At 35.3% G+C, this 26,134-nt stretch overlaps 1 protein-coding gene and 1 long non-coding RNA gene across 9 annotated transcripts in view; one reads left to right on the forward strand and one right to left on the reverse strand.

The window, feature by feature from the left end:
* LOC109094669 (histone-lysine N-methyltransferase PRDM16-like) overlaps nucleotides 1-26,134 on the forward strand; it is a 221,913-nt gene that overhangs the window by 178,257 nt on the left and 17,522 nt on the right. For 4 of the 8 annotated variants that reach the window (XM_042730294.1, XM_042730300.1, XM_042730295.1 and 1 more), the window contains exons 4-9: nucleotides 9,537-9,674; nucleotides 19,572-19,674; nucleotides 22,021-22,222; nucleotides 22,882-23,029; nucleotides 23,428-23,683; nucleotides 24,501-26,010. In XM_042730294.1, coding sequence (XP_042586228.1) covers nucleotides 9,537-9,674; nucleotides 19,572-19,674; nucleotides 22,021-22,222; nucleotides 22,882-23,029; nucleotides 23,428-23,683; nucleotides 24,501-26,010 — 2,357 coding nt within the window. Of the gene's footprint in view, nucleotides 1-9,536; nucleotides 9,675-17,721; nucleotides 18,287-19,571; nucleotides 19,675-22,020; nucleotides 22,223-22,881; nucleotides 23,030-23,427; nucleotides 23,684-24,482; nucleotides 26,011-26,134 lie in introns of those variants that run through there. The other 4 variants (XM_042730298.1, XM_042730299.1, XM_042730297.1 and 1 more) reach the window with 3 other exon arrangements.
* LOC122138290 lies at nucleotides 3,521-5,930 on the reverse strand. Its single transcript, XR_006155477.1, has 3 exons — nucleotides 5,616-5,930; nucleotides 4,206-4,314; nucleotides 3,521-4,077 (listed from the first exon to the last, which is right to left on the reverse strand). It is a non-coding gene; the product is annotated as an uncharacterized LOC122138290 (long non-coding RNA).

Here is a 26,134-nt window from a genome sequence, read left to right on the forward strand (position 1 = left end):
ATGATAAAACATCAGAACTTACATCATATCACAGAATATTCTGTTATAGAAAGAGAGCGCTCAGCATCACACTAGTATCCACACGGCATTCTGGGAAACACATCTTAACCCTGTAAAGCCAGGCATATGAAATAATAGTCATAAAAATATGTCAGAAAGTTTGCTTATGTGTTTTTGTTGTGTATCATATTTGAAACATCAGGATTTTATCATTCATTTAGTATGATGGGAGAATATGGTGCTTATGCAATTTTATTCAGAAGTCCAAACTGAGCAAAATAAATATGAAATTTGTTGTAATTGCTAATATTTATATGGCAAAGACGTATGATATTCTGTTCTCTTATAATGTAAATGAGAGTTTTATAACAGCACTATATCAGACTATTTACATAAAATAATAATAATAAAAATTAAAATAAATAAAATTATTTACATAATGCATAAAATATTAAAGAATATCTTGGATATTGGACACAATATATCTAGCAATATGCCTTAGTAAGATGATTTTTGAATATTTAGTTTTATGATCAAAGCTCTGTAGATGTTATTGTGGGGGGCAAAATTTACAGTATAATACAAAACAATACATAACAATACAATAATAAGTGATGAACAATTTTTCAAATTTTAACTTATATAAATAAATAAATAAATAGATACATACATATTGATAATCAAGTAAACCTGAATTGCGTATCAAATATGAAACAGTAGGTTTATTAACAATGTAATTTATTTCTCTGATTGCAAAGCTGAATTTGTCTTCAGTGTCACATGATCCTTCAGAAATCATTCTAATATTCTGATTTTTACATAACAATATTTGATTTTGAATACCAATGAAGAAGAATATACTTTCTGAATACTTTCTTTTGGATGGGGGGTTGGGGTAGAAGGTTCAAGAGAATATTTATTTAAAATATAAACCTTTTGTAATATTTTAATGTCTTTACTGTTGGAAGGTTTTTTTTTTTTTTTTTTTTTTTTTTTTTTAAATCAATCACACATCACTTTAGCACACAAGCCCCCAAAATACCACAAAAACAACAAGTGTTTTAATATAACTAAGACATTTTGCCTACCCCTCTTCGAACTTCAGAGATACACACTCTCTCTCTCACACACACACACACTTCCCCAGGATATGAGCAGGAGAGTGTGTGTGTCAGTGCATTAGCCTGCATTGTGTCGGGCCGCTCTCTACAGAGGTGTCAGCTAAGCCTTCCTGTTTTACACAATGAGGCTGACAAGCAGCGAGAACTCTCTCAGCGTCCTCTGTTTCTGCTCGAGCGCTGCAGTCTGAATCAGGACAGCACCGCCAGTGTCTGACTCTCAGCTCACACACAATGGGTTTCAAATGAAGGCCTAATAAAATGTCATATTTGAGTAGAATGTAATAAGATAGAAAGTTAGATCAAATGATTCTTGCAACAACATATAACCAATATCATCTACAGTTAGGATAATTAATTATTAAATATCATATTATATCTAATATTAGAATAATTTGCCATGGTCAGTTACTATTCTTGATTGGAAGCGGTCCTACAGTGGAAACAAAATAGTATAATATAAGAAGAAGCAAAGTAGTATATTTTTTGGAAACATGCCTGTTAATTTGAGTAAATGTTGTGTACAGTATTTACACTACGCACATATTATTTATTATTGTTGAGCTGTTTGTTATGCATGCATGCATACTGTACATACATTTTGGGGTCAACAAGACCTTATAATAAGTCATTTATGCTCACAAAGGCTGCATTTACTTGATCAAAAATGCAAGAAAAACTGTAATATTGTGAAATATTATTACCATTTAAAATAAATGTTTTCTATTTGAATATATTGTAAATTGTAATTTATTACTGTAATCTAGAGCTGAATTTTCAGCATCATTACTCCTACACAATCCTTCAGAAATCATACTAATATGTTGATTTGCTGCTCAAGAAACATTTCTGATCATTATCAATGTTGAAAATAGTTTAGTATTTTTGAGGAAACCATGATGCACTTTTTTAAGGATTAATTAAAAAGCTCTAAAAAAAAAACAAAAGAACAGCCTTTATTTAAAATATGAATCTTTTGTAACATTTTAAATGTATGTATATATATATATATATATATATATATATATATATATATAATATATATATATATATATATATATATATATATATATATACAGTACAGACCAAATGTTTGGAAACATTACTATTTTTAATGTTTTTGAAAGAAGTTTCTTCTGCTCATCAAGCCTGCATTTATTTGATCAAAAATACAGAAAAAAACAGTAATATTGTGAAATATTATTACAACTTAAAATAATAGTTTTCTATTTGAATATACTTTAAAAAAAATTATTTATTCCTGTGATGCAAAGCTGAATTTTCAGCATCATTACTCCAGCCTTCAGTGTCACATGTAACATCCAGTCTATCACATGATCATTTAGAAATCATTCTAGTATTCTGATATATTAAGAGTGTTGGAAACAGTTCTGCTGTCCAATATATTTGATGAATAAAAGGTTAAAAAGAACTGCATTTATTAAAAATAAAATAAAAAAATTCTAATAATATATATTTTAATAATATATTTTCTTTACTATCACTTTTTATCAATTTAACACATCCTTGCTGAATAAAAAAGTATTTTTATTTTATTTAAAAAAAAAAGAAAGAAAAAAATTACTGACCCCAAATCACTGACCAGTAGTGTATATTTTTATTACAAAATATTTATATTTTAAAAAACATAGCTCTTTTTTTTTTTTTTTTTTTTTTTTTTAAGTACTTTTTTTATTCAAAAAAGTATCCTTATCACATGTTCTGAAAAAATATGAAGCAGCAGAACTGTTTCCAACTATAATGAATCATCATATTAGAATGATTTCTAAAGGATCATGTGATAATTATCCAAAAAATTCAGCTTTGCATCACAGAAATAAATGAAAATTTAAAGTATAATAAATTTAAAAACAATTATTTTAAGTTGTAATAATATATCACAATATTACATTTTTTTTCTGAATTTTTGATCAAATAAATGCAGGCTTGATGCGCAGAAGAAACTTCTTTCAAAAAGATTAAAAATAGTAATGTTTCCAAACTTTTGGTCTGTACTGTATATATATTCTGACCCCAAGGCCCAAAAAATTATAAAATGGTGAAAAGAAATGTATAATTTAAAAAGAAAAAAATACCTTAGTGATTTATATGTATTTTTTCTTGAAAATATTTTTGTTTATTTGTTTTGTTTATTTTGAATAACATTTTTATTTTTAAGATTTTAGAAAAGTAATTTTACAGTGATTTTATCATGGTTTGGTTGGTTTGCCTTACAACACTAACTTAACACACATACACACATATCAGGTCAGTTGTTACAGTTATAATAGTGTAATGCCATCTTTCTGTATCAATCTTGTATCTGAAAATAGTAAACCTTCACTGCGGTTTATTACAGAAAACCAGCTCAGGGTAAAGCAGGGCTGTTCATGCACACACACACACACACACACACACACACACACACACACACACCCTGCTTCACATAAATACACACACAGGTGAGAGATAAGCACAATCTGATTTTTATTTTTGCCAGAGCACACAACACCCAATCAATGAAACACAAACCCTGCGAACACTCGCACCGAAATAAATGCTTTGACCCGCTTTGACGGTTTTTCAACTTTTCTTTAGCACCACGACGTGTTTTCAGGCCTTTGTCACCATGAATAATGTGCGAATGAATACTTAGCATCTCAGCCGTTTGCAGGCCCCGGTTATATATGACTGCAGAAATGGCGTTTGCTGGCGTTGTAAAATATTGACATGTTACAGGTACATGCAGGCCTGACTGCAGGTGACGTTTTATGAGATGTTCACTTTGCACACTACATCAGTCATGCAGGTTGAGGAGCTGAGCGCTGTAAAGGTGAAGCACATGTGTGTGTGCAGCTGCCGCTTTAAAAGAGTTTGCAGGGGAATTTCCCTCTTTTCCCTTTGTGAGAAACAAAAGTGTTCGATTCAGGGTCCGTCTTATCATATATCCTGCCGGCTTCTGTTCGAAGGGAGGAAATCACATTAAAACAAGGAAGAATTAATTCAGCCACTGATAGCATTGTGTTTCCACTTGATTTACTAAAGGAATTATGCAAATCAGGTGATGCCGCAAACACACAAAAATACCTGCTGAACACACAATTCCTCATCTTGCAGGTCACTCTGAAGGCTAGGATGTAATATGTTACAGGGATTATACAGCATCACTTCACCAGTCCAGTACAGACACCTGAATCTGCTCTTAAGAAAGGCAAAATGTGTTTAACTACATCACACATCTGCATAATCAGTGGTAATAGCAATCTTTCCCATCATGTAATGAATAACTGCTACTGTAATCAATAGAAAACATACATAAACGTTTATTTTCAAATGAATTATAGGGAAACAGTGCTGAATATAGACACAATATTCAATAGGCCCCATCCGCACAGAAAGAAGCCATATTTGCACAGAACATAATGACTTAATTGAAATAAACAACAAAGTGCTATTTTAGCAAATTTAGCACTTGGTTAAGATGGATTGCTAGTGGAAAAAATGCTGGGCTTTGCACTAAAATCATATATGTATCATGTACAAGTTGTGATATTTATTTTGGATGCAATTCATCGCGGTTAATCATTTGACAATACTAATGTGTGTGTAATGTTTTTTTTTTTATGTAATTATTCGCTTTTTCACATGAATGACTTTATGACTTTCATTCTTCTGTGTTACATTTACAAATAAAAAAATAAAATAAAAAAATAAAACTATTAAGTTAAAAAATTATTTTAAGTTTTTTAAAGTTTCAAAATGTTTTGTTTTTTAAAGTTTATTATTATTATTAGTAGTATTATTATTATCATCATCATCATCATCATCATCATCATCATTATTATTATTATTGTTTGTAGTTGTTGTTGGTTGGCACTGGGGTGCCATTATTAGTGGTTGGCACTGCTTCGAAATATGTTGTGAGGAGTAAATTAAATGATGAGAGAATTTTCATTTTTGGGTGGAGTATCCCTTTATTTTATTTTTTATTTTATTTTTTTACTTGATGGACACAAGTTGAAATGTAACAGATGAATGAAAATAGCTGCAGCTTCACAATATGTAATTTGTGTCATGTATATTCATTCTAAATATGTTAGGATGAGCCACATTCAAAGCCCCTGTAAAACACGCCCATCTGTGACCACACAAGTTTTTTTTTGTTTTTTTGTTTTTTTTATCATAATGCGGCTAGTTGAAACGTTGCTTGGCAGCCATTAACAACCATTAAAGAATGACATCAAAACTAAATCTCTCCCATTATAATCAACAAAACTGTATGTGTGTTCTGGGTGTGTATGTGTACCTGAAACCAGCTTAGTTAAGTTTCTATCTGTTTCTTTGTCCTCGTCTCCTTATTTCTGTCTCTGATTAGCTCCATATAGAGGTCAGAGGTCACCTCACTCTCTCAAGCTTACCTCGCTTTCCCTCTTTCTGTTCTTCTTCAGCTACAAGACTGTTCAGCACAACTAATATCACATTATAGTGCTCACTTACGCCCATGGAGGTGTCGACAATTTAGAAATACGGCTCGGCTCCAGCTGTTTAGCACACTTCTTCTTCACCTCGTGACACAAATGCTCCCGTGGCACATGTGTGTGTGTGTTTGTATCGTCCCGTCTGCGAAGGCAGTTCCTCACACCTGATGGGAGTAATTGGGCTCTTAAAGCAGCACTGAGGGGCTCCTTAACCCCAAAGCAGACTCCAGAGCCGTCCCTCTGGTATTTGACCCTTCAAACTTTTGGGAGAGTGGAGAAAGAGAGAGAAAATGGGCTTGAAACTTAGAAGGGAGAGAGAGATGAGAGGAAGAACCTTAAGCGTATCATGGCATATATGCATGCTTGTGTTGATTCGATGGGAGAAATCTAGTTTGGTTGCGTTGTATTGCTCTCTTGCAATGTTTGTGTCATTCATGTTTGATCGAGCAACATGCCAAAGCTGAATATTTAGGGTTAATGGTTTGTTCATATCCCATAATAACAGTAGTGCTATTATTAATAATAAATAAATAGGTTGTGTTTCTTTTGCAAACAGGCTTTCTGCTTTTCATTGTCCAATAGCTGCACTCCTCCTCAGAGTAATCTGTTTCTGGTCGTTTCTCAAGCTTGAGTGATACCTTTAGTCAGTCTGTTTAGACAGAGGAGTTCACTTGTACTTGAACATGTGTGTATTTGTGAATGAATGAGCTTGTGTTCAGTGCACCGTATTGTTCCTTGCAACGTTTCATTAGATTTCAATGAGAGCCGGATATTTGCATAACATCATCAGGAGCGTTCACAGGTAAACGGTGGCACCGGTGTTTCTGAGTATGACGTTAAAACATGATGTCAGCGCTCCACAACAACATACAGAAACACAGAAATATATTTTGCATGTATATAGAGTGCAATGTAAAGAAATGGGGAAAGTATTGAATGAAATGGGGGGAAAATGACTATAAAACCTTTGCCTTTTTTGCCTTATTTATTTATTGCATTTTGCTTTTGCATTTTGTAATATATATATATATATATATATATTATATATATATATATATATATATATATATATATATATATATATATATATATATATAATGAGGAGAAGATGACTATAAAACCTTTGCATTTTTTGCCCTCCTTATTTATTTATTTATTTATTTGCATTTTGTAAAAAATATATAATGAGGGAAAAATTACTATAAAACCTTTGCCTTATTTATTTATTTATTTATTTATTTAGCATTTTGCAAAAACAAAATCTATAATGAGGGAAAAATTACTATAAAACCTTTGCTTTATGTCTTATTATTTATTTATTATTATTTTTTTAATTTATTTATTTATTTTTTTTTTTTTTGCATTTTTATTTATTTAAAAAAAAAAACTATAATGAATGCAATATTTTTTTTTTATAAAGAGAAGTGATAAGAATGGACAATTTCCTATAGATTTTTTACAAAATGCATATATATATATATATATATATATATATAATATATATATATATATATATAATATAGATATATATATATATATATAAAATTTATTTTATTTTCTTTATTTACTTTGCGCATTTTGTAAAAAATCTATAGGAAATTGTCCATTTTTATCTGGGGACATTTTGCAACTCATTTATCTTGATTGACATCCATTTTCACTTGTAGTCCTTGAAATATGTAGATGGGTGAATTATTCTTAAAGTGTTGTTCAGTTTTCTGTGTTTGAGCTGGGAGGTTGCAGTAGATGTGAACGTGTCGTGTCACTATAAACTTCACACGTGTGTTGTGCCCTCTCACAGCCAACACCGCTTCTGGAACAGCTAAAAGAAAGTCACTTATTAAGTACGAATGAAGAAAGTGTGGGTTTTGTTCATCACTTAGCATTTTATCACATTTGTTTTTACATTGCTATTGTTATTTTTCAGCACATGCTTCATTGTGTTTTCTCACTACATGCTACAAGAAATCTAAATTATAATATTACCGAAGCCTACGTATGTAATGCATTACAAATCATCATCATTATTAGTAGTAGTAGTAGTATATTGCAGAATGCATAATGTCATAATATATCTTATTATTAGACATTACAGTACTTCCTCATGATAGCTATTTAAAGATTACATTGTTTCAACAAATAAATTGAATCTGTTTTAATAGCTTATGCTTGTTTAAGGTGTAACCATGCAGAAATAAGTGAGAGGTGAACATGAAATTATTATTATTATTTTTTTTTTTACAAATTCAATTAATATAATTATGCAGACAGCTCTCATAAGTTATTTGAAATTATAATAATATTTCACAATATTGCTGTTTTACTGTATTTTAAACAAATAAATGCAGCAGTGGTGCATAAAATAACAAAAAAAAAATGTTTCTTAATTATTTCATGCAACATATTTTTGACAAACAAATGTATGTTATACATGTAAAGGATTTTATTATATATGTAATGGGATTTTTTGAATTATGTATGATACACAGTGTGTTTAAAATATTATGAATGACTTTTTAATTATAAGGCATAATGAACTTTATAATGCATAAATAATGGCTTCCAGTGAAGTATCATCAAAAAAGTGATCAGTAAAGCCAACAGCAGCTTTTTCCAACTTTTTGCAAAAACATTCTACTGTAACCATGCAATTTTGTAATAATGACCACAAAAATAATTGACTAAACATAATATGAATTTAATATGAAACAAACTACTTTTTTATCTTGGGATACAGTAACATTTTGCGACTGAGTTGTCTTGATTTAAATCTTTATATGTGGTTAAACTTTGAGTGTTAATGTGCTGGAATATAATCCCTCTGGAGTTCAGGTCTAACATGAGTCCACAGACAGATTTATTAGCACGGATTTACGCTACTTGTGTGGATATTTCATTTCTGTCTTAATCGCTCACGGCACACTTGATATTCGGTTTCAAATTCTTAGAGCTGAAGCAAACATTTACACAGAGTTTCTGTTTTCAAAGAGAGACTCCACAGTTTTCAGTGGCATTTCTCACTTTTGCTGGGTAATAGATCAAGAAAAGAGCGTCGTAAATCTCACGAGAGAACACCGTCCACTCTCCTTCCGGTCATTTCCTGACATCCTGTCTCACTTTGCCTCTCTCAGTCCCTCCATCTCTCTCTCTGTTTCCCTTGACAAGTAACCAGACACCGCAAACTCCACTTCACTAGTAGTGTCAGGTTAACCAAAGTTAATCAACGAGTGCCTCTGAGACTTCAAACAGCATTGAAGACATCTTCAATGTTTAAATCCCCCTTTCAATATATAACAATGTGGGGGGGTCGGTTTGATACATGTAAACAGATACAGCCCCGCCCACCCCCCCCCCCCACACACACACCACCCCCAACTCCACACACACACTCTTTTAACTTTTTCTTTTTCGTTTCATATCTCAAGACACTAAGTGTCTACCAGCCAAAAATGTGGAATTATTTTATTTTATTTTATTTTAGATTATATATATATTTAGTATTTTAGTATTTATTTATAGTATTTTTATTTTTTTTTTTTTTTTTTTTTCATGTCTCTAGGTGCTTGGTGGTTGCAGGTATTTTGTTTTGATTTTTTTTTTTTTTTTTTTTTTTTTTTGATTTTTGATTTTTGATTATATATCAAATTATTTTATATCATCAAAAAATCTGAAATAAATGAGCACTAAAAATAATCGATAATTGCTCAGCAAATCATATTAGAATGATTTCTGAAGGATCATGTGACACTAAGGACGGGAGTAATGTTGAAAAATTAAATGAAATTAATTAAATTAAAAATTAAAAAAAAAAACGTAATGATTTCATACTTTTGACCAGTTGTGTATCGTACATTTCTGATCTCTATCATTAAAGTTCAGTGTCACTGTCTGAGAATATGTTTTAATGATAGCATCCTATATTGTGCTTCTCTGTCTCCAGGTTATGGACAACATGGGTAATGTGAAGTTCTGTCTGGACGGGGCTCTGGAAGCCAGCGGGAGCTGGCTCAAATACGTGCGCACTGCCCCGTCCCATGAAGAGCACAACCTGGCCATATGCCACATCAGCGAAGATCAGGTGAGCTCTGTTGTTCTGTCACTTCCTTTTCCTGTCATTCTTGGTCTCTGATTGGTCGTCTGCTCCCTCAGTCTGTTGTATCGACTGTTCATGCTGAGATTCTAGTGTGTCTGAGCTCAAGATAGCTCTGAAAAAGTGCAACTGACATTATGAAACAATCTGTTTTTGAATTGTTTGGATATTTTTTGATGTTTTTTTAACATTTAGATCAGGGGTCAGAGAGGCCATGACATAACAATATTCACTCATCCTACACTGCTACACTGTTACTACATAATAAATATGTAATTGACATTAAAAATATTTTAAGAAAATTCCAGAAAAAAAAAAGCTAAAATAAAAAATTGCATCAGGAATGCATTAATTGAACAAAAATGAACATAAAAGACTTTTATATTTCTTTTTTTATTTTGTCTTTTTTTTTTTTTTTTTTTTTTTTTGCAAACAATTCAATTTTGAATAAAAGCTGTTCTTTCTATTCATCAAAGAATCCTGAAAAAAGAAAGCAAATATTTTTATGGAAGATATAAACTTGCAATTCTCGCAATTATGTGTTTACATCTTGCAATCTCAGAATTGTGTGATATAACCTTGCAGATGTGTGTAATAAAGTCAGAATTCTGAGATTAAAGATTTTGTATTCAGTGGCAGAAACAGGCTTCCATAGTTTTTAACCTTAATAATAAAAATAAAATAAAAAAATATATAATAATGTTTCTTGAGCAGCAAACCTGCATATTAAAAAAATGCTTTCTGAAGGATCAGCTTTGCATCACATAAATAAATGACATTTTAAAATATATTACGATAGAAAATAATTTTTTCACAATATTGCAGCCTTCTTGAGCATAAAAGACTTTTTTCTAAATAAATCGATCCTACTGACCCCAAAGTTTTGAATGGTAGTGACCTGTATATTCTGCATATTGTGTATTTTAGTATGTCTAGAATGCCGTATTGACCAAAGGCCGAAACAGTTTATGATGTAAATGACTAATAACAGCATGTCGGCACAACAATGCTCCTACACTGAATGCATCAATTCTACACTTGCACCAGAATGTTTACTGCAGTCATAAATGTACACAGGTTGTTCGTTTGTATTGCAAGAGCACAGTTTATGATACTTATTTTGCTAGTTGATATTGAAACACAGTATAATAGGATGTGGGAGCTACAGTATAGAATCAGTTGGAGCTGTTTTTAAAAGTACTATTATAAGGTCAGCAGACAAACTGTGAGAAGCTTGAAGAGACAGTGAGCACACGTTACTGTCAGGAAGATGAGGATAGAACCTGCTGCTGTCAAGATGTCACCACTTACACAATAGATAAAAACAACCTATTGTTTGATGAAGGCTGTTCCCTGCCTTTGTCAGAGGAAGTGACTCAGAAGTCATTTACAAGAGTCACGTATACAAAGCCAGTTTGGACACTCCTGAATCTTGTAATCCACTGTCTTCAATGATTTGCTTCCTTTGAAAGGACGAGCAGTTGTGTCTTTAAGATAAGATATCTGTTCTCTCATAAAGCTGGAGATCTCATAACAGGAAGAACTGTTGCGTCTGTGTTGAGGGATTGTGTTGATGCAACGGCGACGGTCTAAATCTGATCATGAAGCTCTTGTGCAGTAATTGCTGTTGAGTGTGGTGTAATTTAAAGGGACATTTCACCCAAAAATTTAAATTCTGTCAATTAAGTTCCAAATAGTTGCTTTCGCCATGATGCCATGGAATAACATTTGTGGTCAAGCATTTAGTCAACGGTTTTTAGAAGTGAGAGGGAAATTTTAATAATCCAAAAAGCCATTTTCCACTATAAAGAGCCTTTTGTGCCATCAAAATGTTCCATGGGTGTTAAAGGTTCTTCATTGATGCCATGGATACTCCACCCCAAAATGAACATTTTGTCATAATCATTTACCCCCATGTCATTCCAAACCTGGAAGGCCTGTGAGTGTCCCATAGACTGTTAAGTAAAAAACAGTGTCAAGGTCAATAAAAGGTATGAAAGTCGTCGTCAGAATACTCCATCTGCCAAAATAGCGACTTTATTCAATAATTCCTTTGTCAACGTTCTCCTCTGTGTCTCTCCATGTCACCGTATGCTGCATATGCTCTTCTGTGTCATTCGCACCACAATAGACACAGAGGAGACTGTTGACAAAGGAATCGTTGAATAAAGTCATTATTTTTGTTATCTTCGCTTACAAAAAGTGTTCCCGTCGCTTCATATAACCCAGATTGCAAGTCTGATGGCAGATGGAGTATTCTGAACTTTTCTGGACCTTGACACTGATATTTATTTGGCAGTCTATGGGACAGTAACAGGCCTCCCGGTTTTCATCCAAAATATCTTAAATTGTGTTCCGAAGACGAACGAAGATTTTACGGGTTTGGAACAACATGGGGGTAAGTGATTAATGACCAAATTTTCATTTTGGGGTGGAGTATCCCTTTAATTTTAACATTTACTATATTATTAAAATCAAAAATTATTATTATTATTATTTTTTTAACTAGCATTGTAAGTTAAGTTTAATAATCGGTTACACTTTATTTTAAGGTGTCCTTGTTACAGTGTAATCATACATTTAAGTACGGAGTAATATTAATTAACTACATGTAATTACTATTTGGTTAGGGTTAGGATTAGTGTTTGCCTTAGGGTCAATTGCATGTAATTATGTATAATTTATTGAAATAAATAGTAAGTACATGTAACATGTGTAACAAGGACACCTTTAAAAAATGTTACCAAATAATGTTATTGCATAAAACAATGTTAACTACACTGTAAAACCTGACAAGTCACAGTAACTCAAACCGTTTGAGTAAACAGATTGCCTTTACTTAAACCATGTAAGTTTTAAAACTTTGCAATCAAGTAATTAAGTGATTAACTAAGTGCTGATTGAGCATTAGTGATGAACAGCTGCTGTTAACAAACAGAATTGCTGAAGAAAAGAGAAACACAAGAACTACTACAACTGACTTCAGACACAGCCTTAGATAAAATCAACTGAAATAAAATACATTAAGTCTCTCAAGATCTGATTAAACAACCCCACAACAGCATCACCAGCTCCACTTATTAATAACCAGACTGACTTTATTTCTGTCAGACGTCTACAGAAGATCTGATTGAGAATTAACTAAGGTTTAGATGTTGATTTATGTTTTCATTTAAAGTAACCATGTTAGAGATCAGTGTTCGCTTTAGTTGGGCTCTTGACCCTTGACTTCTGTCTTAGATTATTATTTTTTTTGGACGTTGTAACCATGTGTTTTTGAAACATGTTTGTTATAACTCAAAAAACCCAGAGAAAATATGATCAGGTATTGGTTGTTATACAGCATAATGGTGATGGTAATCATCAATTACGGAGCTGTTCAGAGTTCATAATCTTACTAAATAGGTGTTCTATAGTTAGTTCAGTTGATTACAATGAAAGTCATTCAAAAAGTCAGTGGTTCTTTCATAATCAGTTAATATAAAGGACTTTCCAAACAGTTTGGTCTTCTATGGTGTCAATCAGTCACACACAGACATCAATAATCAGAATATGAACCTTAACAATGGTTACGAAAAAAAAAAAAAAACATGCTGCAATGCATGCTTGGTACTATTGTAGTACAAAACTCATCCATGGCTCCCAGCATGCTCTGCTGAATAGACTATTGCTAACTGGACCATTTTTTATATGGTCACCATTGTTGAGGTTCATATGCTGATTATTGATGTATGTGTGTGACTAAGTGACACCACAGAAAACTAAACTGTTTGGAAAGTTCTTTATATTAACTGATTATCATAGAAACCACTGGCTCTTAGAATCACTTTTACTGTAATCAATCCAACTAATTACACAACACCTATTTAATCAGAGATTAGACTCCAAACGGTTCAATAATCAATGATTATCATCCCCAATATACAGTATAACAACCAACATCTGGGTACAGGTTAGATAAACAAAAATGCTAACCTGAATGCACTGTAAATTGCTTTGGATAAAAGGAGCTTCTAAGAGTGTGAGTGTGTGTATAACACCTGATGATATTTTCTCTGGGCTTTTGAGTTACAACAAAATGGTTAGAACAGCCAAAGAAAAAACTAAGACAGAAATCAAGGGTCAAGAGCCCAACTAAAGCAAACACTGATCTCTAACATGGTTACTTTAAATGAAAACATAAATCAACATCTAAACCTTAGTTAATTCTCAATCAGATCTTCTGTAGACGTCTGACAGAAATAAAGTCAGTCTGGTTATTAATAAGTGGAGCTGGTGATGCTGTTGTGGGGTTGTTTAATCAGATCTTGAGAGATTTAATGTATTTTATTTCAGTTTATTTTATCTAAGGCTGTGTCTGAAGTCAGTTGGAGTTCTTGTGTTTCTCTTTTCTTCAGTAATTATGTTTGTTAACAGCAGGTTTTCATCACTAATGCTCAATTATCACTCAATGAATCACTTAATTATTTAATTGCAATGTATATCTTCTTTCAGTGAACTCAACTGAATTAAGTTCAGAGTACTCATAACTGTTAAGTTTTAAAACTTAAATGGTTTAAGGCAATCGGTTTCCTCAAACGGTTTGAGTAAACCCAACTTGTCATGTTTTTAAGGATATCTGTTTACTCAAACGGTTTGAGTTAAGTTACTTGTCGGGTTTTACAGTGTAATGGGACTTTATTGTAAAGTGTTACCAATTTATACCCACCCACCCAACGACCCACGCACGCAAACACACACATTTTAGAACATAGAACATATTTTTGTTAGCTAGGATACTCTCAAATCTGATTTGTGTTCTCATATAATCAAATATGGCATCTCAAGATGCAATTAAGACGCCTCATCAACACAACTCATCTTGATGTTGTATATTTGAATTAAAACATGAGATTTCAAAGTCAGGACATTCTGTTCCACTGAAGAAAGTCAGTCATAAGGGTCGGAACACCATGAGGGTGAGTAAATAATGACAGAATTTTCATTTTTGGGTGAATTGCTCCTTTAAGTGTGCCATTTCAGGGGGTGTTTTAGATTATATGCATAAGTGGATCACTTTCCTTGTTATTATTCTGCCACTTTTAGGCTGTTTGTCTCACTTAAAACAAGCTGATTGACTCGTGGAACAAGCCAAAGTCTTAGCTTTTGTCTCGAGGCTAACGGGGGCAACTAGTGTGGCCACCGCAGTTTTAGAGGCTGACACATAAAACACAAGCCTAACAAACAGAGGAGGACAGGAGGACAGGAGGGATAACCTCGGAGACTGACAACCACCAATTGACTTCAACTACATAACCCAATCATTAAAGTCGTTTCAGTTCAATGAGCGGCCACCGCTGGGACCAATTGACTCTCCCTCCCCACCCCCCTCCGGCCACAGGAGAATAATATCTCCAGCTAAAATCGCCCCACTAAATACATTTCTATTTACTTTCTCCCTTCTTCTGCTGTTTTTTTTTTTTTCTTTTCTTCCTTTCTTACCCTTTTCTTATCTTTTGTACACGTTTTAGCCGGTCTTACGGACAACAGCCTATTATTTATTCAGAACGGCGGCACAATGCAAAAATGCATAATTCATTGAACTTTGTACTTTGCTGTTCTATTTGCGCATGCACAATGCATGAGCCGTATGGAAATATGCACACGCCCAGCAAATTCTGATGTGCCTGTAACCTTTTAAAATCAACTAGGATCATTTATTTACTTGTTTGCGCATTCGTCTTTGCCGTTCGGGCCCCTGAAAACACGACTCAACTGTGTAGTGCTGCATTTCACTGTTTAAGGCCTTACGTTTTAATGTGTGTTTTATGTTATGGCTGTCGTTCGAGGTGTGAATGCTTCTAAATAGCAGTTAGCAGGGCGAGGGTGTTAGTTACCACGCTTTGCTTTAAGAAAAGAATATTTTGTTGTGTTATTGCAACGGGTGCAAAATGAACTTCAAAACCGTGTGAGCTTATGTGCTCTTGTGTAAAAGTATATTTTTGAAATGCTGCGGACCACTTAAATTTGCTTGATCTGATGTTATCTGCTTGCGCTGAGAAAGTGTAATCCGGTTTTTGGGCCAAACTAAGAGCAGCCTATGCGCTCTGAGACAATAGGCATAGAGCTGGTGGACGTATTCTGGCTTTTGCACAATGGCGCGGTCCATTCAGCAAGACTGTTGACCTCTGACCTCCCTCCCTCATCTCTCAAGATGCACTTAAACTGTTTGTCAGAACAACTGAAGTGCACAGCCAGATCTGCCATGACATAGCCGTCTGTTTCTGAAGGGCTGAAGACACGCACACACACACACACACACACACATGTGTGTGTGTGTGTGTGTGTGTGTGTGTGTGTGTGTGTGTGTGTGTGTGTGTGTGTGTGTGTGTGTGTGCGTCTGTGTGTGTGTGTGTGTGTGTGTGTGTGTGTGTGTGTGTGTGTGTGTGTGTGTGTGTGTGTGTGTGTGTGTGTGTATACACACATATATGTGTGTGTGTGTGTGTGTACACACACACTGCTATATATACACTTTGATTAGATAAAAAATTAAAAATTAAAACAATAAAAACATGATTTATGAAATTTAAAAAAGAATAGTCATCTGCTTTCGCAAATAAACATATATGTGTGTGTGTGGGTGTGTGTGTGTGTGTGTCTGTGTGTTTAATATATATATAAATATATATATATATATATATATATATATATATTATATATATATATATATATATATATATATATATATATATATATATAAACCCATTTGCCCATGATTATGAATTAATTTCTTGCAGTCGGAATTAAAATTGTTATCAATTATGAGATTGTTATTAATAATTATCATGGTAAATCATTTTGTATTTAGAAAGAGATACCTGCAACTTACTGTATGTTACACTTTCATAACAAACAAACTGAAACTCATTCATTCAATTACTTATTAGCTACTGACTGATAAAACACTATTTAAGTTATGTACATGTTCTCTAGAGAGGAACTTGTAAAAATCTCTGACGTCTACTCGTGCAGTTTAGTTTTTATATGGTTTTGGCATTTGATCAAAGAGTTGTTATGATGAACTTTGTTCTGATCTTGTCTTAGATGTACATTTTGAATGGCAGACAAACAGGCACACCCAAATAAAAGTATTTTCTTATATATCCCCATCAGTCTCTGTGTCTGCTTGCACTTATATGAATGCGTATATGTGACAGACAGGGGATTATTGTCACCTAAGTGATGGATGATGCATCGGCCCCCAGCACTTGAAAGCATTGTGAAGGGGTCAAGATGGCTCTCTCAGTGCTGTCAGATCCTGAAAAGATTTACTGTAGAGACAGCTTAGCCCCATCATAATAGATTGCTTTAGGGGTGAAAGGAAGGCATTTCCACGCACCCAGAGCAAATGAGAACTAGCCAAAGACTACAGCACAATCTGACATCCAAATCAGAAATAGATCATGTAAGTTATTGATTCCTCAGTGATTAAATATGGAGAGTTTGGCACCTGCATTGTATGTGTCATGTGTATTTATTTATTTAAAAACGCATGTATGCTGTAAATACGTTTTGATATGTAATTCCAGTGTTTGAAATTATTTGTACTTATATGCTTATTTGCTGATTCTATTCTATTCTAATTCTTTCACAATATAATATCTGAGTTGCTTTAAAAAACTACTAACAATAACAAACCGTTGTAACATTATAATTAGATCATCATATCCGTTGCACAAATCATAATTTTCAGATGAAATGTAATCAATCGTTTCATTTCCTAAATGTATAATTAGCAATGAGCAACAAACTCTCAGTTGAAATTGTGACAGTTATATTTTGTTGTTAATATATTTATTAAACGGGAAGCAATTAGATCTTAATAAAATAAATAATAATTAGATTAGAAATAATATTTAGCCTATATTAATTGTAATTAGGCCTATCAAAATATTATAATATCCTATATGAAATAATATACAATGTTTGCTGTTGTCATCGATATAACTATAATAGAATAATTGCAATATCATTTTTTAACTGACGTAACAAATTCACAATTTAGGTTTTAATAAATGCTCATTTATGAACAGGTTAAAGCGTTCGTAAAGTGTTTCAGGCGGCAGAACGTGATTCTGCACGACTGTCTCCGCAAAATATCGACTTTGGTCCCTCAAAGCGCAAACGCAATGCGTTTAAAACATCTGCTAAATGTAAAAGACAGCGAGTAAAAACAGGTGTATGCATTTAAAGCCCGTGGAAAGCTGCGCGGCTCGCGTTCGGTCTATTTTTTAGATTTTCATTAGCTGGCAAAGATACATTTTCCATCAATAATAGATTCACGCGGTGGTCAGAGGAGGAGAGGACATGGGGAGGGGTTCAATCCTTTTGGTTGGAGATAAGAGAGGAGGAGTGGCCGACAGAGAGAATCACTAATGAGCGCGACTCACCTCATCAAAGACGCGCGTGTTCCTCTGTCTGGCGCGGCTGTGGCGCAGTGTCATGATACTATGGGTTGCGTTCTGAACTCTACGGGACCAGATCTGCTATTACAACTGGAGGCTTTGAGATCCACCGCTCAACAACTAACCCAACTTTATCAACTCTCGGAAAAGAAAAAGGTCAGAAACGCTCTTGCCTTCGTTTAACTGCAAATGCAATATTAATGTTAACAATAATGATAGCTGTGTTACTCTTGATGCCTTGGCCTACTTTTGTAACACACATTAGAGTTGTCACAACATTAGAGCTCTGAGATGAAGTTTGTGCAGCTTTTAAGCTGGATGTCTTGATTTCGGAGAGCGGCCCAGATCTGCAGCTGTCGCCTAGCTCTGAGCGCCCTCATGAGGGAGCGAGCGGTACTGCGCGTTCAGTGCGCGTCTTTACTCTGAAGCGCTTTTAAAGATGACTGCTCCGTTTTGTTTTATTTGGATTATTGTTTAAGTAGATTTAGTAAGGTTAAAGTCTCTATATAGTTTAATTAACAAAATAAACGCAGGCTTTTTGGACTATAGCCTATTTAGGCTGTGTAAGAACACAACAGTTGCGGTTTGCCATCACAATGCGCTCTGGAAGGGTTTTAATTGTGTTTAATTTAGGAAACTTTGCAGCAAATCATCAGGCTAAGAAATAAATGACTATAGCCTAGCTACACTGCGAGACTAATATAAACAAACTGTGTTTAGAATGCTTGTGCAACGGATAAAATGATAAGCGTTTGCTTTGGTAAAATAATTTTAGCTACACCGAAATGTAAAAATGCATTGTCGCATGTCTCAGTAACACAGTACTATTAGTAGTTATGATTTTGTATTTTAAAAACAACCAGCACTTTGTTTGCGTGAGTGTGTTATATTTGATTTATTCAATTTAAAAACAAAAACACATCAAGACATCAAACACATCGGATGACGATGATTGTTTTTAATAGATCTAAAAAAGACATTATATTTGTATTACTTTATTATTGTTGTCTTTAATTGCACGTGTTTTTATTGCATGTGATGCGCTCGTTTATTTTGTCTGTGTGAGAGAGTTTTCATGTATTTCTTGTTGGCCTTTGGTAAGCAAATAATCGAATGAAGCACGCGCGATTTCAGATGCGCTTTGTGTTTAATAATTACTGCATTATCTGTTTAATTGTGATTGTTTGCTGTGTGTTTGTTTTTTTGTTTTTATGCATATTACAACAACAACAAAAAAACAAATAATATTATTGCTTTTACATTTGCTATTTAAAATAAAGCTTCACGTTTCTGAAAACCACGGATGATGATAATAATAATAATAATAATAATAATAATAATAATAATAATAATAATAATAATAATAATAATAATAATAATAATGCAAGGCCTTTATGTGTGGTTTTAAAATGCTAAGCGCATTTCTTTTCTTTTTTTGCAGATCTATTATAAAGCTATTAGAGATATTGAAATAGGGGAGGAGTTACTGGTTTACATGAAGGACGGAGTTTTCCCCGAGGGCTCAATGGCACCGAACCTGGAAGGTGAGATTAATGCAAGTCATTAGGCACTCTTTTAAACAAACTCACACAGACCACACTCATTCACCTCTGCCAACAGTTTGTGAGATGCTAGCCTATATGTGGCCTGTGCTTGTCGTCTTGTTAGGTCGGACGATGAAGAAAATTTAAAGTACTTTTCAACCCAGAGGCAAATGAACGAGTATCGGCGAATTTGAGAATGAAATGGCAGCCCTATAGATTTTTTTCTGCACATGTAGTTTTTGTGTGGTTCGTTACACACACACACACACACACATACAGGTCCTTCTCAAAAAATTAGCATATTGTGAAAAAGTTCATTATTTTCTATAATGTAATGATAAAAATTAAACTTTCATATATTTTCATAAAATATATGAAAATATAGAAGGACCTGTATATATATATATATATATATATATATATATATCTATATATATATATATATATATATATATATATATATATAAATGATAATAATAATAATAAAATATAATACCTCAGATATATAAAATATACTGTACATTGTACTTTTGTCTGTTTTATTTGTAACATTTTCTTTAAAAGCATCAGTGGTCACTTGTAGTTTCCTTATTAAAACACATCACTGGCAATCTTCCAAATCTTTTTTTGTTTCCAAGTGATCTGGTAATTTTGGAACTGAAGCTCGGAGTAGTTGATACAGACTAGAAAATTGCAAAAGCACTGAAGTGTGTCACAGCACAGCAGTCACTCTCCAACACATGCAAAAGGTTTTATCTGATAGAGATGTGTCTCAGATCTCCCTGCCAAAAGCCCAGAAGAAAGCTCTCCGAGAGAAAAAGGGAGACAGGGACGCCAAAAGATGCAAGCCAGGCTCCGCTCAGACAGATCAGTTCAGAGAACAAAAGAAAAGAAATGTAGAGTAGAATGAACATGGTCAACGAAGACAGTCAGTCAGACGAGAGGCTGAGAGAGACGGATACACAGACAGAATGAGAGCTCTCTACATCTCCCTCCGTCTCATGGCTTATCGGTGGTGGAATTTGGAGTGGAGCTGGAGGAGTCTCGAGGGACCTCACCCATGCTCACAGATTAGCCGCTAAACTGCACATAATTGTGTTCCCCCTACGTCTCTCCAAGAGCTATTAGTTTCCCATTCCCTGTCGTTTTCCCAACATTCCTGCCTTTGTCGTTAGTGCCACCGATGGGACGGAGAGATAATGTCTCGAATTCAAAAAATCAGCACAGAAACATTTTTCTTGCCTTTAGTTTTCCCCATAAAGGCCTCTTTGAGGTCACAAGGGCATTTTATTCCAAACACTCGTTTATTTTGCAGGATGTCTATGAGCATTGCTGTGGAGTGTGTTCTGTCAATACGTGTCGTGGTAATGAATTGAAAATTAAAACAGAATATATGGTGTAATCTGAGATGACACAGCATCGGTGCGAGCTTTTCATGGCCTTTGCTTTCAAAACACTGAGTCAAAGATTAATGAAACTCATCCGCCTTGGCCTGATCCGGCCAGTGCATGGAGTATATCAATGAGTTTCATTTGAGGATGATGATAGCTAATGCATCAGACCTTAGAGTTTCCTTGCCTTTCCACGACTCTAGGGTTATCTGTGAACTTGGCTTTTGTGTCAGGATATCAGTAAGGATAAAACAGCCACGTTTTTAGTCATTTAACTCCGGGTCATCAATTACTCAATTACTCCAAAGACAGATTTTCAGTCTTAAGCAAGTCAAAAACAATGACATATTTTAGCTTTAATCTTGTTAGTTCTTTAAAGGTTAATGTTCGTATGTTTTTAAGTTTTTATATCAATCTTAAATATTTGTATTTGTTATAAAAGATTTGTTTCAGATCGTTCTTTATGCTCGTTTGCTGGCTTATGCTCAATGAAAACAATGTAACTACCAAAATTACAAGTGTTTTTTGAAGTTATGGATATTTGAAAGCAGCTGTGTTTCTACTATGATGATATTTAGTGGATATATGAAGTCATTTCTCACAGTTCACACAGGTGTCCTATAGAATAACCACAGGTGCAATTCATCACATTAACTATGGACATGCTCCACTAACAGTTACAACCAGAAAGTGACAAAATATTTTTGTTTTCATTTTGAACAGTATATCTATTGTTTTATCATTTAAAACCTCTTTTTATGAAATGTCATGATAGAAAAGTCTTTTTAAAGTAGCCACACTTGATATTTTGTCATCTAATTTAATGCCATTCAGACATTTTTAAATAAGTGTCCAAATACAATTTGAGGTCTTATTCTGAAGACCGAAACTTTTATAATTGAAAATGACCATGTGATTATTATCATTGAGCAACTGTGTGATGCCGTCCCCACAGATGAGCAGATGTACCGCTGTGAACACTGTGATGAGCTCTTCACATCAAAGCTGGAGCTACGGCGGCATCAGAAATACTCCTGCAGTAGCAGCAACTCTATCTTTGACTCACTAAGCGAAGACTTCAAACAGGAGCGCGAAGACAGCGATGAGCCGGTGCACGAGTGCAAGGACTGTGAAAAAATCTTCCCTAGCGAGTACAGGTCAGCACAATCCACCACACCACACTTCTAATTACCCAGCGAGCTTTAGTGAACCCCTAGCTGTTATAATGTAAAACAAAAGGGTAAATGTAAAAGAAACAAAAATCAATGATCAGTTTGTTTTAATATTGTGCTTTTTCGTAGTTATTTGTCTTGGTTCTGATCTTGTTTTGCTTTTACACTGTACCAGTGACCCAACACAGAACCAAAATTGTTTATTGCACATGCGTATGTTAAATGTGTGTGTACAATAAATATGTGCATGATAAATATGTTTATCTTACAAAAATAAACAAAAATGCATTTAAAATCAAACACTGAAATTTGCTAAAATTACTATGAGCCACATTTGGTAAACATTGTGAAAAATTATTAACATGACACAGGATGCAGAGGAAAGCCATATTTGGCATCTGCCTGATTTGGCTTCCAAGTGACAGATGATTTTGAATGTGCAGCCCTTAAAAAAATTATAATAATCTTGTTTTTGGAATTCTAACAGTATATGGCTATAGGATTCATTATATCATTTGCATTTAGCATTGTTTTTTCCACCCTGTGATACAGTATACAGCTTTGCCACAACAGACCAGTTTAGAAACACTGGCCTACATTGTGGTCTCACAGAAAATATTTATGGTGTTCTTATGTATTCTTAGTCTCGGGCAGCATATGATCGTACACACAGATGAGAGAGAGTATAAGTGTGACCAGTGCCCCAAAGCCTTCAACTGGAAATCCAACCTCATTCGCCATCAGATGTCACATGACAATGGCAAGCGCTTCGAGTGTGAAAACTGTGATAAGGTAGGTTATGGTGACTGCAACCACGTATATGTTTAAAAGCATTAATCAGATTACATGTGGAAAGTGCCCCTGGACTAATATTTAGCTGATGAAAATGTAATACCTTTTACATTCAGGAGTTTGTTTTAAAATGTCCTGCAGTGTGACAAATGAATTTTTAAAAAGTACAAACATTCATGTAGTCTCTTGATTAATATGAGGTCATGAAAACTGCAGAAGAAGTATCATAAGAATTAGCCAAAATTTGCTTAAAATACTGTTTGATGGATGTACTGCAAATGGATGTACTGCAAATTTAAAAATATAACATTACAATTCATTTTAATCTCCAAGGAATTGCCTCTACACCATGCTATGTTTACACCTTTGCACTAAGCATATTTCTGTGGGTTCTTCAGGTGTTCACAGACCCCAGCAACCTCCAGCGCCACATCCGCTCTCAGCACGTCGGTGCCCGAGCCCACACCTGCCCTGAGTGTGGCAAGACCTTTGCCACCTCCTCGGGCCTCAAGCAGCACAAGCACATACACAGCAGTGTCAAGCCTTTCATCTGTAAGTCTGAGCAGTCTTGTCTAAGCCTCAGATACAATTACCAGTGTCCAAAGACCTCCCGGCTAGCTCCACCCCAAGATTGTGACAGCTGTTGTTTTATAGGTCAGAGAAACTAAATGAAATTCTAGAGCCATTCTTTGTTTTGTTCTACATTTGTTGCACTTTTCTTTAGTGCTTTCTTTTTTGCTCTCTTAATTACTCCATTTTACCCTTCTTCTGTTTTTTTGTAACTGTGCATTTTCTTTTGAGGGCCCATTAGGCTTGTATTTGGCCAAGGCAGATTTAATGTTTAGAGGTAGATGTCTCTGCAGTTTCTTAGCTGCCCTCTTACCAACACTGAGAGAACACCATCTTCTTTTTGCTTGCCTTCACAATGTTATGTGTGTTACCATCCAATGTCCAAATGCATGTATGCTGTACCAGTGTACATGTGTTTGTATGTGTACAAAATTAGCTGAAATAGCTCTACTATTAATGAAGAATCTCATCAACAAATTATCCATATGCTAATTGATCATATTTTACCATAAAACATTGCTGTGTTTAGCATTTTTATCTCACCTTCAAAACAGAGCAGAGTTCAGCCATGCTCCTTGAGGGCCACCTTCCTGCAGACTTCAGTTTCAGCCCTTCTCCAATACACCTGCCTGTAATTTTCGAGTAATTCAAACACCTTGATTAGTTGCTTCACATGTGTTTGATTAGGACTGGAGTTCAACTCTGCAGGAAGGTAGCCGTCTAGGAGCAAGGTTGGCTACCCCTGATGTAGACAGTGCCATGTTTGCTGAACATAATAAACAGCATGCACAATTTATTGGTTGATCTAATCAGCTGCCGGATTATCACTGCTATTGAATGAATGAACACCAAATGAAAACAGTATGTTAATAGAATTAACCAGTCATGTGTGTTCTCCCAGGTGAGGTGTGTCACAAATCGTATACCCAGTTCTCTAACCTGTGCCGTCACAAACGGATGCATGCAGACTGCCGCACCCAGATCAAGTGTAAAGACTGTGGGCAAATGTTCAGCACTACCTCCTCCCTCAACAAGCATCGGCGCTTTTGCGAGGGCAAGAACCATTATAATCCTGGAGGCATATTCACACCGGGCATACCAATGACATCCAGTCACATTTTAGGCAAGTCCAAGTCTCATCCTGGCTTGAACCATAGTGGACTTGGCTTCGGGGATTACTTCCCATCCAGGCCGCATCATCCAGGTTTGCCCTTTTCCCCAACACCCCCTGCATTCCCAGCCCTTTCCCATGGCTTCCCAGGCATCTTTCCCCCATCGCTATATCCTAGACCGCCATTGTTACCTCCTAGTCCTTTGCTCAAGAGCCCAATTAGTAATAGTCAAGATGGGAAGCTGACCCCTTTTGATGCTCCTACACTTTCTGTGGTCCCATCCATGAACAACAGCAATGGCAATGTAGGGAGCAGTCTCAGCAGCCAGTCAGAGGAGAATCGAGAGTCCAAACTGGACTTGTCGTTCCACGACAGCAAGAATAAAGTGAAGATGAATGAAATGTCTGATGGTAGTGACTTGGAAGATGTTAACACGTCTAGCGGCACAGATCTAGACACCACCACTGGCACGGTGTCTGGCTCAGATCTAGAAAGTGAGGCAGAAAGCGAACGGGAGAAGAGCAGGAGGAAACCAGTGCAGGAGAGCAAGCAGGACGAAGTGAGCAGCAGTTCAGTATCTGTCTCCAGTTCAGGGAACCTCCCTTGCGAGCGTCCTTTCCTCTCCTCCCAGCATTCCTTTTTCCCACCACCAGAGGAGCAAGCACTTCCACCCTCCGGGGCCACCACTGACTCCATTAAAGCCATTGCCTCCATTGCAGAAAAGTATTTTGGCCCAGGCTTCATGGGCTTGCAGGAGAAGAAGATGGGCTCCTTAAACTACCATTCCATGTTCCCTTTCCAGTTTCTGCCCAACTTCGCACATTCCTTGTACCCATTCACAGACAGAGCACTCAATCCTGGCATGTTCTTCAAGCCTGAGCCTAAATCCCCTCGTGAGCACATACAGAAAATACCTACAGCCACTGGTGCGGATTCACCCTTTGACCTAACCACCAAACCCAAGGAGGTCAAACCTCTTCCTCCACCCCCCAGCAAACCAGCCTTGCCATCCAATACCCCCTTGGCCCCTGGTGAAGAACAACCTCTGGACCTCAGCATAGGCAGTCGAAGCCGAGCTAACCAGAACGGTGGCACACACGAACAGCGCAAGAATCACGCCTATGGCGCAAACTGCAAAGCAGCTAAAGATGAACACCCAGCACTAACTCAGTCCCAGAACTTGCACCCGCCCCAGATGCCTCAGCCACAAGCATCCCTTCCACAGCCACCTCCTCCCCAGCAGCAGCCATCGCTCCACTACGCCAAGCCCTCGCCATTCTTCATGGACCCCATCTACAGGTATTTCAATAAGTAGATCCTATTTTAAAACCCAACACAAGGGCAATTCAAAGCAGTAGCTAGTGATATGTTGAAATTAGACAAGTGACTGGAAAAGTATTGGTACCCAGTGGGTTTACAACCA

This window comes from Cyprinus carpio, chromosome B8, assembly GCF_018340385.1.
Source record: "Cyprinus carpio isolate SPL01 chromosome B8, ASM1834038v1, whole genome shotgun sequence".
Classification (NCBI taxonomy): Eukaryota; Metazoa; Chordata; class Actinopteri; order Cypriniformes; family Cyprinidae; genus Cyprinus; species Cyprinus carpio.